Source organism: Anser cygnoides, chromosome 24 (genome assembly GCF_040182565.1).
Source record: "Anser cygnoides isolate HZ-2024a breed goose chromosome 24, Taihu_goose_T2T_genome, whole genome shotgun sequence".
NCBI lineage: Eukaryota > Metazoa > Chordata > Aves > Anseriformes > Anatidae > Anser > Anser cygnoides.
The window spans coordinates 5481968-5497950 of record NC_089896.1 but is presented as its reverse complement, the minus strand read 5'-3'; the positions used below and the strand labels follow the sequence as shown (position 1 = coordinate 5497950).

Here is a 15983-nt window from a genome sequence, read left to right as displayed (position 1 = left end):
GGCTATTTGCTGACTGCAGTTTTAATATGGAAGCATCATCTAAACCCCAGACAAGATCAGTGATTATTCTCAAGGAAAAACCTCTAGCTAGATGAGAATAATCCTAAGATTTATGAAAAGCAATGGAATTACATTTTTCATTAAACTTGTAGAAATGATTAAATTAGACAATAAGTCAGTTTATATTTAAAATACTTAATATAGCTATGACCTAATGGTGCCAGAAGGAGAATATTTTCCTGGTAACAGAACTGTGGCCACATGAGTAAAAAGTGACACTAGTATCTTTAAATCCATTCTATTTATTGACAACCTTTCTTTCCACTTGGATTAGATTGAAACCAAGAATAACAAAAGCAAAATTAAGTCTTTGAAAATCAGATTTTTATAATGCAAACAGTAGTGAAATCTTTGGAAAGATGAAATAGATGTTGCTATGTTTAGCATAAAGCACTTGTCTGCTGTTTGCTGAGCTTTAATACCCAGTGTGAGAACAGATGACAGCAAGTTCTCTTCTAGAAAAATATAATACTAGTTTTCCCCACCCATAAGAAAACTTAAGAGGGGGAAGTAAAAAAATTTCAGAATAGCAAGGAAAGTAATCTGAACGTGCCACCATTACCAATAAATCATGTTTCGTCTTCATTGCAGAAGGAGTTACTTAAATATTCTCATGAAGGACCAGTGGAATCAAAGTGGAATCAAAAGATGGAACTGGCTACATAAATGTCAATCTTTATTCAATCTCCCAGCACAGTACATGACTTGGGTGCTTCAAACGAATATTAAAAACAAAACTGAACATAAAAAGAAGACTGCTGAAGAAAGATCTCAGGGGTTAGGACATTGCTTTTGGAAGGGGTATATTGTCCACTTCATGGATGCCGTCTTTGTCAATGAACCGGGCATTGAAAGAGGTCAGATTTAAGATGAAGCGTTTCTTAAGCTGTTCAAAAGACAAAAAGACAAAGGAGATGAGATTCATTCAAAGCTTAAAAGAGGAGAGCATAATTTAAGGAACATGCTGTTGCTCATCAAAATCTCCATCCTGGTTCTTGTTCCTAACAGTCCTGCTGACCTGAACTAAGGTGGTTTTCACAACTCAGGAAGCGTTTTGTACAAGTTTCTGTTATAATACTACCCCTGTTAGACGAGTCTAGGCTAGAGGTGCAAAATACAAACGCCTTTTAACATAACAGGCATTTAAGGAGGGAGACAAACAGAGTGGGCTACAACTTCGGGCACAGTGTATGTATCAAAAAGATACTTTAAACAGAACCTCTTTAGAATACTTCTTTGTAATGTTTCCCTAGAACTTTCTTCCCAATTATATTAAATTCAAAGACAAGGACAGAGAATGTTTTCCTACAATAAAAGCCTTGGAGTCTGAAAGGATATGTTTACATTAAAATTGATTATGAACTTTAAGGTCAGATCTTCACCCCAATTAGACTTAGATATCACTTCACAAGCTGGAAGAGAAGTACACTTGGAAGTATCTACTAGTTAAGTGTAACACAAGTAACAGAGGGATGCTTGCATTACATTCAGAAGCAACATAAAAGAAAGTCAAAGACAGTCTGTATCAATATTATGCTAAGCATGAAAGAAGCAGAAGTAAAGAAAGCAATTAAGCTTAAAGTTTATGTTCTGGAGGATGTGAACCATGCTAAGACAATGCAAGCACCCACAAATCCTTTTCCTCAGTAGCTACTCCACATCTGGTCAATATGCATTTATTATCCCTTCTGGCAAAGACAGCCAAAAATGCAACAAGAAGAACAGGAAAATATCAGCAAATGAACGCAAACAAACATTCCTTTCTCAGGTTCACAAGGGCCCAAGTTTGGCAACTCACCTCCTCTAGACATTTCTTTAGGAGCTCCACAGCTTCCTCACGTGTGATACCTGAAACAAAACATCCACAGATTGATTTAATTAGAGGCCATCTCTCTCAACAGAAACTTTATTAAATTTAAACAACTTTTCAGCTGAGCACCAAAAACTCTACTTCCCAGCTCACAGAAAACAATTTCCAGATGTACTGAGGACGTCCTGCGCTGAAGCACTCACGCTGCAACAAGCCATTGAGAATCAATTTGTTACACTGAATGGGAAGCATGACGGAATTTTGCCTCCCATGGCCAGGGACCGGGCTTCGGAGAAGTCCAGCCGTCTCTCTCTCCTTGAGTTTATTACAGTTTTAAATCAGCTCCATCTGTCCGCAGCCGGCTGCAAGTCAGTGATAGTAGGCGGAGATCGGTTTTGGTGCTACGTTCCCTGCTGGGTATTAGTTTTAATAATGGGAAAGGCACGTGTGCGATGCCCCTGCTATTCTCACACATTAGGATAAAAAATCCAGCGCTGTGTAAGGATGGCAAGCCATGACAACCTATTGCAGTTCCCTGCTTTTCTTTCCACAACAAGTTGTAAAAAAGGAAGTACTATCATTTTCTAGAGACATGGCCAGGAAGCAGTTAAGCTCTGTGGATCTCAAAACTTATTTCTAAATTTTGTTCCAGACTCGCATTCATTGTTCAGGAAGAACTCCCATTAAAATAAATCTGCCAGTTCACAGCTTCTTTTCTTGCAATGGATAGATGAAAGGATTACTAAGTAAACGTCTTTGCTATGAAATTAAACTCGGCTTTGCACACAGTAAGGAGTAAAGCAGTTTTGTGGCTAAGGCCAAAGATGTCAGATTAACCATAGTGCCAGCTTAGTACATTTCCTCTTCTGTAAAATGGGGATGGAGCCATGTTTATTCTTTGGCAATGTAGGAACTGGATCACAATTCTAAAATTAAGACTTTAGACAGTTACAGACATACAGGAATTACGACCAACAGCTGCCATATGGATAAAACTGTAAAACAAACCAACTGATCTTCATCAACACTTCAGAGCTGTGAGATAATCTTGCTAAGAAGAAATAACTTTTCACCTGTATATTTTTAATATATCATACAGATATGTTGATATCTGTATATTAACCGATATATCCAATCCAAGATATGGAGCAAAAAGATCTGGGACTGCACTTTGAACATTGATACTCTGGGAAAATCTTTATCATAGCAACAGACAAGCAAGTAGAAGATAAAGTTATCAAAGTGCTATTTATTAAAACCAGACTACTAGCAGCAAGCGGTCCAGGAAAGTCTAGTCATGTTCTAGAATAAATTGGAACTTCCTTCGCTTACAGTCTGTTATGCTTCGAACAGGAAAACACTACGGAGTTGTCTAGTTTCACATTACCATTTCAGCAAAAACAGAAGGCAATCTTTAAAGCTGCATTTAGTCTAACAAAGTCAAGTTCAAACCTGCAGCACCACAGCAATTGTGCTGGACCACCTGACTCAGCAAACGTCAAACTCACACTTCAAACCTTTACGTTATTAATCAGTAACAGGAGAATTTTCTTCTCCACAGGCTCCACTTACCTGGCTTGTAATAGCGGTCGAGGATGCTGAGGGTGAGGAACGCACCGTATCCGTGTGCTGCAAAAGGAGCTTTAGCCAGAGCTGCAAGATAATCCATGTAATAAAGGGCAGGACCTTCATGGTCGTCATAGCCAGCCAGGAGAAGGTTGACGTGGTAAGGGGTCTACAAACAGAAACAAGATTTTCATTAAAGCAGACACACCCAAGTCTTTGAATCCTAATTACCACCCATGCCACACCCAGAATTGCAACATAGCTGGTTTCACAATTCTTTGTGATAAAATGGCTAGCAACTCCATCAATACTGTCCGCAGGAGATGCCGGGCTTCGATCTAAAAGCAAATCAAATCTTTCGGTAACATGGAATGCAGAAGCAAAAACTGTACTACTCCCCTGATTTTTTTTTAAAGCTTTCATGGCACATTCAAACTTAAAACGAAAACTTTAATTATGTCTCCACATAAGATTCTTTCATCTGAACATAAAACTTGAGAATTTTTACTGTCTGCATGGCAGCACAACATGAACATTCTGCGCTTTATAAGAACTTCTTTGTTAATTTAATGTGCTCTTTTCTCAGTCACACTACTGTTAACCATTGACCATTTTAGCACATGAAAGCTCATATACAGTGCAGCGTGAACAGCTGTATACAGTGTTACACTGTCTTGTTAATTGGCAGTTAGGTTTTTATTGCATGTACCAAATTTAATCTTTACTATTTGGCTCGACTGATCACATGAAGATCTAAAGGAACTGGTTCCTTTCCATTTAAAACTGACTATTAAGATATGACAACATTCCTTTAGCAACAGCTTTTTGTTTAGTTGGAAATGGTTTACTTTTTAAACTAGAAATTCAGTCTGCTTCAGATTCTCTTTTCTGATTCTTATTTATGACTTCAGCAACACCCTATCGGGTAACATTAGTAAATAGCTCTCTCTTACCCCAAAAGACCACGGAACTGCATTAATGTAATCATGCCTTTTTATTGTTCTTTACTTGCAAGCTTAGCAATTCCCGAGCAGTTTTCTTCATGTTTTAGGCTTACTGTGTTTTACCATAATGGATAAAGCAGGTGTCCCCATGTCTTCCAATATAAACATTTTAAGATCACGAGGCATGTATATACTGTATTATTTTTAAATGTAAATTCCAGATTTTTATGAGTTTTATACCTTTTCTAAAACTGCCTTTATACACTGCTGGTATTTCCCATATTTATATATTTCTTATTAATTATAGTAACACAATATCTCTTAAAATGCTTGAAAATCTAGATCAACAAAGCAGCAAAATTAGGACGTTATTAGAACAAGCAGACAATTTCACTATAAAACCAAAACATTAGCTTTAGCAGAGGAATAAGGTCATTTTGATGCTAAGCATAGCGAATTTGCACTCAAAAACCACAGGATGCTGTACTTTGACTTTCACCAGATAAAAAATAAAGCAGGTTACAGTGTTACAGTTATACCAGACATGTCACTAAATTGTGTGATTAATCTTCAAAGCATTTCGGAATATTTGGAACCAAGTTACTACGCAGCTGTATTCATTTAATTAGTCTGTATTTCATTTATTCTCAAACATCACAAGTTGATCTTTAAAAGCCATGACACATAACACAAGATCACTCAAATTACTGTGTGACTGAATTACCAACACTGGTACTCAACAATAAACAAGTGGTGTTATACAGACTGAAATCTGTAAGCTATTGTTCAGTCTTAAGTTCTCCCACTAACGGGCTATGAGAACTTCTTAAATGCAAATAAAGTGTCACCCTATCATCCTATTATTCAGGAAAGGCAGGATCTCAACAATAGAAGATAAACACAATCTATTTACTAATACCATGATTGCAATTGAAAATTGCAGGCAATTTGATACGTTAATACAGGATTAACTCAAAAGCTTCAAAGAGACAACTTCAGCACCTTTAACAGGCACTTAATGTAAAGGAGTAATTCACTTGGGGGGTAACATTTATCACTAGGGCAAAAAGTCTCCCTTCAAATAATATTTAATATAGGTAACAGAATTTTCCCCTTGCCCAGACCACCACAATCTCCATTTACTGTCATAATTCATGTACTCCAAGACTTGTTCCAATGCAACAAATTCAAGGTCAGAATTTAAGGGAACATTCAGGCTACAACGCTTCTGAGCCAAGGCAGCTTCCTAGAAACGTGAAAATTGTGCAGGTTTTCCTACTTGAGAACTAACTCCATCAGTCTCCCAGCATCTTAGGGCCTACGGTACCTGAAGCAAAAGGCAATAGCCCATTACAGAAAAATGCTACTCCTGTAGTGCCTCACGCTGTGCAGCAAGTCCTAAAGCCTTCAAATTCGTGTTTCCATGTAGCCGGCTGCACCTTTAGCCAGGAAAAAAAATCTGGCAAAGGGAGCAGAGGTCATTTGCCACAAGAACGGTAACGCTATCATTGCAGCATTTAACATCTGAAATCCCTAACTCCAGTCAGTCCCAATGTGAACAGGGGGAAGTGAACATCACAAAGAAAACTTTCACTGCATCCGAGCGTGGGACTAACACCTGTGCGCTAGGACTGGTATTGTTGTACCTCTCAAGCCTTTCAGTTGGGTTTACACAAGAGGACTGACTCATACCCTCAGACACTGACATTTATCCTCAGAGTGTAGCGAGATGTAAATATTTGCTTAGAACTACCTACACTGAAATTAACTATAACCTGGATATTTGTCCGTTTCAAAGGCAGCCTTGGCTTTTGCAACTAAATCCATGGCAGTCCTAGGCTCTTCGGAGGGCTGCTGTGATTAGAGACACCAAACTCAGCGGATGGCTGACACTCCACAAGAGATTCAATTTTTTCTCCCCCCAAACTCGCCGTTGTATTACAGGCAATATTTCTCATTGCAAGTAGCTTTGCACTTTATGCTGTTTGATTTAAAATAACTACAGCAATTAAGGGATGTGTGAAATTCTTCAGAATTTACAGCTGAAGAGAACAGTTGTGATAAATACACTGAAACAACAAGATCAGCAACGGGAGGCTGGGCGGTGACAAGCAGCGGTGTGACATCTGGTGGAAGCCAAAGTCACAGCAAGGGGGAGAAAGGTGGGCGTGAGGAAGCATCCTGCCAAGCGTGGACAAGGAGAGAGGAACTGACAGTCTTCCTTTGGACTCAGGCCAGCCCCTGTCACCTATAATTAAACACAGCATCACAACACAACAAGAAGCTGAACTTTAAAGGGTACGGGGGGCAGGAGGGTGTTTCTCCTATTCCCCCCCCGCACACTCTGTAATATGTTGAATGTTCAAACACTGGCACTTGATTCATCAGGTGAATCAAGCGTGATGCTGGAGAAGGCAACAGGGAAGAGGAACTACATAGCACCACTCACCTATTCAAAAGCCAACTGGCTCCAAGGCAGTTTCTTGGTTTGCCCCATTTAAAAGAGATAAATGGAGGTCAGATTCTTTCCAGACACTATTTTGGAGTATAAACCCATGTTTTAAAGAAGTGTTCTGAAAAACCATGTTGTATATTTAGTAAAAGAGCACAGTATGGTAACACCCTTCAGGTACAAGCCCAACCTCATTACATGTGACTGCCAAAAGGAAAGCCATCCCCAGGACACAAGAAGCACTCAGTCTGATCCACACGGTTCGTCCCGATCTTGGCAGGCATTCAGAAACTTCGAACTGAACTCATCGTGCCTGGCAGATCGAGTTTTACTTGCCTGAACGGTAAATCCTAAAGCTTAGCACAGCCCGAATTGATGAAATCTGCTGCACTAAGGCTGAACTCTCCAGTCCTAGCAAGACCACCACAGGTCTGAGACATGCCTAGTACCTAAAGCAACATCCTCAGAACAGAGAAAGGTAGAGAGCTGTAACATGCTTATTATAAGGCTTGGTTAATCGTTGTCCATCCGAACAGAAAGAAGCTAGCCATTTTATTAAACTTATCACATATTTATACTCTGGCAACAGCTCTATGTTTGCATGCCTTGCTAAAGCTGCAACCATATTGTAATCAGAATGGTTTCAAAATTTATCAACTTAAATGTAATATTTCACAGATGTCTTCCTGTACCAGCTGGTTAACGCTATTTGTTTTCCCCATTGATTCTTCATGCTAATCCAAAGTCCTGTTTCTCCTCAGCACACAGGGCTCACAAGCAAAGCCACTGACTGAAGGGAGAAGTTCACTCCACTGATTATTTAATAAAGTCTGGAGAAAAGTAGGGGAAGCACAACCTTCCTCAATAGCATGGAGCAGATTTCAAATTGCGAAAAAATATTAAAAAATGTGCACCGCAAGGTAACAAGGCTATCAGAGCCACACACCAACTGCTAGAAATGAAGATAACTGCACTGGAGAGACCCACTCATACTGGCTTAACTAGTTTGATTTCGTTTATATCTGTAGATAACAGGGAAGAACTCAGATGGTGGTTAATAGTGCAGAACAAGCCCTGTTTTGGGCAGGGCCATGACAATTATGGAAAGCCAGAAAAGTTTCTGTTTCAGTATGGCCAGTCCCCTTCACATACCTTCTAGCCCTTCGTAATGGACAGCTCTACATGGCAAAATGGCAATACAGCAACAAACCAAGTGCCTTTTCCCTGCTAAATTCTCTACTTGTAAACTACTTTCCTGCTCCTAACAGGAGGTGGTGGCAAGTTTTACTTTTAAGTTTTTATCAACCACATAATTAATAGCCTCCAGGAATCCTACACGCAATTTAAATAGATATGGAGAGCTAGCGTTAATCCTTGCATCCTACAAATTAGAGTAAAAAAGGTAAGATAATCCACAGGGGAAAAAAAATAATCTGATGGCAAGGTTTGTATCATCAAGTTCTAAATCCACAAACAAACCACGATGTGCTATGTTTAAAGAAAAGGAGCTCTCCCTGCAGTGCAGAGATCGCTGTAGTGTGACAGTAGTGTCAGAGTGCACCACTTGCTCCAGGGCATTGCCATCTGCAACAGCACAACGTTTTGTCTCCGGTAAATAAACACATCTGCCTTTGCCAGTGTCCTCCCCACTGTGCTGCCCATCTGGCGCAGGTGAGCTGGAAGGCAAGCGTGGGCTCAGGAAGCAGAGGAGACACGGGGAGGATCAAGCCTCAGGGGACACGGCACAGAAGACAGTGCCGCATCATGCTAGCCAAGCTTGCCAAAAAGCCCGTTAAATTACTCCTGTTAGTGGTATTTTATATCCTAAATAATCCTCAGCACTATTGTTTCACTGACTCGCTCTACACAAGCTTTATTAACTTGAAAACTTGCTGCATTTAGTTGTCATCCACGTCAGAAATGAGAACAGTGACATTAGGTTGTTTCGGTGGATTATGAGATCTTCGAGAAGGGTCTTTACCTCACTCCACACAAGTTTAATTCCCAGCAACACAACTCTGAGGTTGATACTAGCCTGCACGTGCTACTGTAAAACATGATTTCAGGCCTGTGAGGTATACCGTTGGAACAACCAACTTAATTTATCCCCTGTCCAATCCCTGACAGATTTGTTCAACTTCATTCTCAGCATCCTCTTTGCTCTTGTTTTGATTTGTCTAATATGTTGGGAAGAACGCTAACGAAGCAATTCCTAACCTTGGATCTTTAGAAGTCTGCTTGCCCCTCCTGCAAACATAACAGGATTTTACAAAAAGAATCAAGTCTTTTCTCCTGGGGAAGAAACAGTTTTATTTAGCCATGCATCACATACATTTATCAAATCTTGAAAGCAGAAGTCCAGGGACACTAACTTGCATCCAGCCAAGATGAAAGTCAAACAGAAGTCCTGACTTCTCCACTATGCTTCAAAGGGTATCCCCACATGACAGCTGGAGAATGACTGGTGGGATGCACTTATTAGCAATACTTGGAGCAATTACCATGAGAAAAAAAAACAGTAACTGCAGTTTGGTAACTTGAAAAAATACAGCTCCAACTTGGATCTCTTTTACTGAAAGCCTCATGTTTCTGTTTACAAAAGGGACTTGTTTTGCTAAGTACATCAAACAGCTTTGCTCTATTAAATCATTTTCCAATAAGATTAAACGGATCCAGTGCATTTGCATGAAAACTAATCTCAGTGTTAAAGAGGCTTAGTTCACTTAGCTGTCTGCAGCGTTTGTGACAAAATGTTTATTGGACAAAAGCTGGAATTTCAAGACTATAGTTGTATCGCTTATTGATAAGCGATAGCTTTTTTGAATAAGCAAAGCAATTTCAATTTTAATAAAAACATATCTTTTCAAAGTGACTTCGGCTGTAAAGACAGAAGCCGCCACCTTTTCATCAGACTCCACTACTTAAAAACAGAAGTTTTTCCCCTATGAGCCTCAGCCAAGGTCTTTCAGCTATTACTCACTCGACTCCGAAGATAGTCAGCTAGGTTTCGTCGTGTAAAATTTGCAGCTGCAGTAGGAGACAATTCATAACCTGCAGAAGAAATATGTATGTGGTAACAGTGCAAACCCACATTCATTACCGCACTAAAACAAAACAGCTCCAAAAAGGTAAAATACTGCAGGTAGGTAGGCTGATTTTTTCAGCCAGGTACATCACGAAAACCAGTGACAGTTACCATGATACAGACATTAAGAGAAATGTTTTACTTGAACTATTATTGTCATTCATTTATATAACAAATAGGTTAGTATGGCTTTGGAAAAACTTCACGTCTTATGTGATACATTCCAAACTTTACTTCATCCTGCACTACTACCACATTTGCTTGACACTTAAAGTACAGAAATCCTTACAAATAGAGAAGCTTTGAGAACGGAACTTTCCACCAAACATTCGACCAAAGTACACCCATCGTTAACTCTCTGCTTCCCAACCCTCGGTGAATCACTGTTGTCCTTCACTTACCATTCCGCATTTTGTAGAGCTGAACATTTTTCTGGATGTATTCTGCAAACTGTACAGTGTCTCCAGCCTCCCCGACACACAAGAGTAAGATCTTTTCGCTCATCTTAAACATTTTGTCATGGTCTAGGTAAAGAAAAACAACATCAAGAGCCACGGTCAAAAAAAAGAACTATTTTGCCAATATCAAAACGATTTCTTTCACAAAAAGCACATAGGTCAAAGACTGAGAACTCAATTATGTCCTGAAACTACCAAAAAAGCCTTCCTGAACAGACACCAGCACTCAGCTTCTCACAGTTGATGGTGTAGCACACCAGGCTTGTTAAACACATCACCAAGAGAAATAAAAATGATTTTTTTCTGAAGTGCTTCCTTCAGAAGGGAGATATTGCAGCAACATGTGATCTTTGTTGCAAAAAATGACAACTAAAGCTTCACACAGAGCATTGTGTTCAGATGTAATTCAACACTATACATGGTACTTCCCTGACTCAGCAATAAGAATTCTGCTCAGTGACCATTCTATTTTACCTAAATATACTGAACCAGAAGAAAAAAAAAAAAAGTATGAAGGTGAAATATCAGCACAAAGCAAAAACAATGCGAGGAAATCCAGAACTAAATTCCACAAAACCATCCTTTCCTTCCGATATCAAGGATTGTTCCAAAGAACAGCTATTTAGATGAATGAAGCTTTCAAAAAAGTTTTTGTTTGTCATTGCTTTTGACAAAACCACAACATGTAAACATTGATTACAAATTATAAGACAGTCTACAAATAACTGGAAAGTGAGGAACAGTAAGCTAGACTTTTAACTCCAGTTTCCAAAACTTGCCTGCGTGTACCAGAGGGAATCCAAGTTGTCATGACAACACCACCGAAGCCAATTCTGCACTCGCTCTAGCACCGTGGTCTCACCTCATTAAGAGGCTACCGCTCAGATGAGACAGTTGGCATGCAAGGAAAAGCGCTGCTCCATGCTACAGTTAGTTCTAGGGAACACCACTGCGTCTCCACGCCTGAGACTCCCTTTCGGTTTCAGTTTACTAAATAGTGCTGAATAATCCCTGCTGCAAGATACACAGGAGGTGTCACAATCCTCTGATATGATTTGAGGGGATCCTGAAGTACCTAACGACTGCATAGAAGCTGCTTATCCCTTGCAATCTATTTACTACTCCAATTGAATTCTACAGACCTGAAACTAAATACAGTTATAGGTAAGGGCACTCTAACACTGAAGATTTTATAAAAAGTTTATCATTATTACAGTTTAGCACTTTTTAAAAAACAGATTTTCTACAACATTGTGTTTGTATTAAGGTCACTACACCTTAAAACCATGCTTCTAGCCCAATTTGTTATAACTGCAATAAACAGAAACAGAAAATATCATTTTCTAGAATTTCAAAGGCTTGAGAAACCCACAGATTTCTTTCTCTACATAAAGAAACTAAGACGTTAGTGGCTCATATACCTCGTGCTATGAATTCCACAGTGCCTTTACTCCGAGTATTTAACTTTCTTCATGAAATATCTTTTACCAGGGGCATAGATACCGCCAAGCACTAACCCCATCCCGCTTATTCCTTCAGAATTCCCCCCGCAGCAGTAGCACAGCACAGGACAAGGCTTGGGTTAACGAGCTAACCCCTCCCCGAACCGTAAATTAATGTGACCGCTCAATTAACCCAGGATAAGGCATAAAACCCTCACAGGAACTCAGCCCCCAGGGGGCTCTCCCCCGGCCCAGCCCCACCGCGCCCCCCCTGAGGCGAGGCCGGGCCGGGCCGGGCCCCGCTGCGGCCTCCCCCCCCCCCCGGTACCGGGCCTCGCCGCTCACCGTGCTTCATCTGGACGATGCTGGAGGCCGCCACCGTGTCTGCGGCCACCAGGACGTAGTCGGGCCCCTGGATGCCGATCAGGTACTCCATGGCCGCCCCTCCGGCCCCGCCGTGACACAGCCCCGCGCCGCCCCCGCCTCCTCCTCGCGCCGCCGCCTCCCACTGCGCAGGCGCCGGCGCAGCGCGATGACGTCACTTCTCCACGGGCGCCTGTGGCGGTGGGGTGGGAGGGGGTATTGGTCACGTGGGGCGCGCGCAGCCTGAGGTGGTGGCGACGCCGCCTGAGGGGAGCGGGGGGGGTGGGCTGCCGCCTCGCCCGTTTTTTATAGCTTCTGACCCATTTTTGTAGCCTTTGCCCCGTTTTTGGTAGCCCCTGCCCCGTTTTGTAGCTCCTGTCCAGTTTATTATAGGCCCTGCTCCTCTTTTGATAGCCTCTGTCCCATTTTTTGTAGCCCCTGTCCCGGTTTTTGTAGCCACTGCCGCGTTTTTTATAGCCCCTGACTCCTTTTTTGTAGCCCCTGTCCTGCTTTTGTAGCCTCTGCCCTATTTTTTATAGCCGTTACCCTTTTTTTGTAGCCCCTGGCCTCTTTTTTATCTTTCCTACCCCCTTTTTTTGTAGCCTTTGCCTCGTGTTTTGTAGTCCCAGCCCCAGTTTTATAGCCTTTACCCTGTTTTGTAGCCCCTGCCCCCATTTTTATAGCCTCAGCCCCTGTTGCAGGGCTTGCCCTGCTCAGGAGAGACTCGCAGGGTCTCGTGCTAATGCGCCCTAGGGGTGATGGAGGTTTGGGGGAAATCTGGGATTCCCCTCAGGCAGGTGTCCTGGATTTTTGGTTTGGGACAAAAATCTGGTGAATAGGGGTGTCTGGTACCATTGCCAGCCAAAATGTGCCTTGTTCGCTATTACAGAGCACAATTCCATGGCAATTGCTCAGAAGAGAAGCATAGAAAACATCTGTAAATGCACGTCCTGCTTCTGCCATGCACGCTTTGTGGAATAAAACCAAGCTGGCTTGCTTTGCGTGTCTGCTAGAGCAGAGGGCTTTGCTTAATATTGAAGCTCTGTGGAGGTCCAGTAGGAAAAGAAAATGCTCCAAACCCTGCCCTGTGAGGCAACAGTTCCTTGGGCACAAAATCTTTCGGAAATAAAAGGCTGGCGCTCCTGCAGCCTCTGATCTGTGTACTCAAAGGGAACTGAACTGTGAAGAGAGATGGTGAAATCCTTCCAGCAGCGATGGAGTGATTTATTCGCTGCCCATCTTTCTGTGTCAGGAACAGCCAGCGGTGCCAAGTGTGGAGCCAAGCCCGATCCCCAGCGTGGGCTCCTGTGGCTCCCGCTGTGGTCGGCAGCGAGCACCGGGTGCTGCACAGCCGATAACCGAGAGCGCGTTCAGCCTGTCTGGTTCCTGCTGCCAGCCCTATCCCACGCAAAATCCCCCGCAGCCGCACGGGCAAGCCCTAGCCTGACTCAGCTACTGAGCCAATACAGGAATTTGTTCCTCCCTGACATGTCCGTGCCAAACACCAAGGGAAAACTCCCGAGCTGCAGCTGTGTCTGCTGCTTTTCTGATCCGTTGGTGGCTTCAGAAGTCTTCCATGAGTTCGGCTCAGGGATCTTGGATAGTATCCCTATCCATCCCCTGGCTGGACATGGATTCTGACAGCTTCTGATCCTCTGCTATCCTCTACTATTCCCTTCTTTCTTTTTTTTTCCACCTCTCAATCTATATTAATTCCTCAGAGGAAAAAAAAAAGTCCTAGGTGGCTGTGCAGCACCCAGTAGCTTCCAGGTGTGGCTGTAACGTAGATAATTGATAAGAGAAACAAAACAAATACGCTAATTGCCTGGACACTGCCTGACTGCAGGCACCATCCTGACAAGTGGAGTAACTCCAACTGGCACTTGGTTTATCGATTAGACCCTGCCCAAGCCCATCTAACACATTCGCTAAGTGCAGTTCCACAAAGACCCAGCCCCACGCTAATGAAAGGGGCCACCGAAGCATTAAAGCCCCACGGCAGTTGCTGTAAAGGAGGCAGCCCCAGGCAATAAAACTCTGGATGCTACAGCAGATGGCAAATGCCCAACTGCACCTATACCAAGAAAGTCACTGTGTAATTATGAGAACTGGGCATAACCTTTGTGTGGTTTAAAAAATACTAAACATGCCAAAAAGCAACAGCAAATTGTCTTCAGGAAACAGTATAAATGAGTGCAAGCAGCAAATTCACCATTTTGACTGTTTTCCAATTGCCTGTAGCTACACTTGTTAAATTGAGTGCTGCGTGCATAAATCAAAACAGGATGTTTTCTTTTACCTAACAATGGCCAAGCTCTTTGCCAGTGCTTAAATATTTTCTGTGTGGATCCAATCTACTGTTTTAAACACATCTTCCCCTATAGATCTCTGTACATACAACACATGTACAACCAGCCAGTCTAACTTAGCAGTTATTTTTTGAGACCTTTTTAAGAGAAGGTTAATGAAAAATCAACAACTACCATCCTTGTTGATTTTTATTGGGCCCTAGGGTACAATTAAATGTTAAGGTTGTTATTGAATTTTCTTGACAGATTGAATTTCCCTGGTTAGGAAGCACGCGTACGTACAGTACACACCTACCCTCTCTTCCCAGGATGAAGGCTCTTCTGACATTATTACAACAGTGTAAGAAGGAGAGCAAGACATCTCTGGCTAGCAGAAATCAGGGAGTATTTTCCACTATTAAAGGGAACTTGTCCAAGCTTCAGGATGTCTTAAAATGGAATGTGCCTTTGTTTTTTAATTTACAAGAGAAATACTGCAGCTATGTGTATTTATACATATGTGTGTGTACTTGTGTGTGTGCTACATGACCTTGGTGGGCGTTATTCCACAAACAAAAGCTGTAATTAATAAGATGCTCAGCAGCCTACATAAAACTCTTATGTGCCCTGAGACACCTGATACACAAGATCCAGTTTCCCATACTGAGATCCTGTACCCAATATGCTGAGATATCCAAAGACTGTGGTTCTCAGAGTATCTTTTCTCTCTATGTCCAGATATGTTATGGAGCTGAAACATCGCAGTGTATCCCAGGAATGATTTTACAGCTCTCTTTTACAGAGAGCAAGGGGCTGTGAGAACAGGGAGCTTGCACTTCCATCACAGTTTCTAGCAAGTAACGTATGCTTTAGCTGCAAGTTTGACGCCTCCTTAAAAAGGAAGGTGGATCCTGTATGGAACATGGAAAAAATTAAAAGTAAATAAATAAATAAAAGGTCACCCACAAAAGAGAAAGCAGCCTGAATTTATTATGTAGCCCGTCATAACTGCCTGGACTGCTCTACAACAAACCAGTGCAGAGATACATGCGATGAAAACCCAGCCAGGACAGGCTAGCTGAGAATAGGAAAAATGAGAGGGCTGGAAGGTAGATAGAAAGCAGGTGAGGATGAACAGCTGTCATGTTTTCTACACAAAGGCAAGCAGTCAGCCATATGGGAAAGCCTATAAAACAATCCAGTTATTAGCAAAGTCCCCAGCCCAGCCCAGAGCTCTGCGCTGACTGTAAATCCACCAGGCCCCGAACAGGCGCTGGAGCTGCTGGGGCTGACACCAGCTGTGGATCTGGCCTGGACAGTAATTGCTCATCTCCTCCAGTGACACGGGCTGACCGGTACTTCCTAATTTAAGATGATATTTACAGAGGAAAACATCACAGTCTTTTTACTAGGTGCTGATTGCTGCGGCAGAGAGCCCGGAGCTGAGCAGAAAACGCAGACAAGTCATTACATCAACAGTTGGAAAACGGCCGTGTCCGTGAAGACATAAGCTGC

The 15983-nt window shown here is 42.1% G+C and overlaps 1 protein-coding gene across 1 annotated transcript; it reads right to left on the bottom strand.

Moving 5' to 3' along the window:
* Nucleotides 1-719: 719 nt before the first annotated feature.
* On the bottom strand, nucleotides 720-12351 carry PSMB2 (proteasome 20S subunit beta 2). Its single transcript, XM_048052750.2, has 6 exons — nucleotides 12163-12351; nucleotides 10319-10441; nucleotides 9813-9883; nucleotides 3443-3605; nucleotides 1859-1908; nucleotides 720-946 (listed from the first exon to the last, which is right to left on the bottom strand). The coding sequence occupies exons 1-6, from the start codon at nucleotides 12251-12253 to the stop codon at nucleotides 839-841; spliced, it is 606 nt and encodes a 201-aa protein (XP_047908707.1). The 5' UTR covers nucleotides 12254-12351; the 3' UTR covers nucleotides 720-838.
* Nucleotides 12352-15983: the final 3632 nt, after the last annotated feature.

Bases quoted from the DNA above. Each gene is read 5' to 3' on its own strand.
- PSMB2 (XM_048052750.2), bottom strand. From the start codon at position 12,253: ATGGAGTACCTGATCGGCATCCAGGGGCCCGACTACGTCCTGGTGGCC. The intron at 9,884-10,318 runs GTAAGTGAAGGA...TTTCTTCTGCAG, and splicing joins GCTCTACAAAATGCGGAATG to GTTATGAATTGTCTCCTACT. The intron at 3,606-9,812 runs GTGAGTAATAGC...TTCTGTTTGTAG, and splicing joins CTGACTATCTTCGGAGTCGA to ACCCCTTACCACGTCAACCT.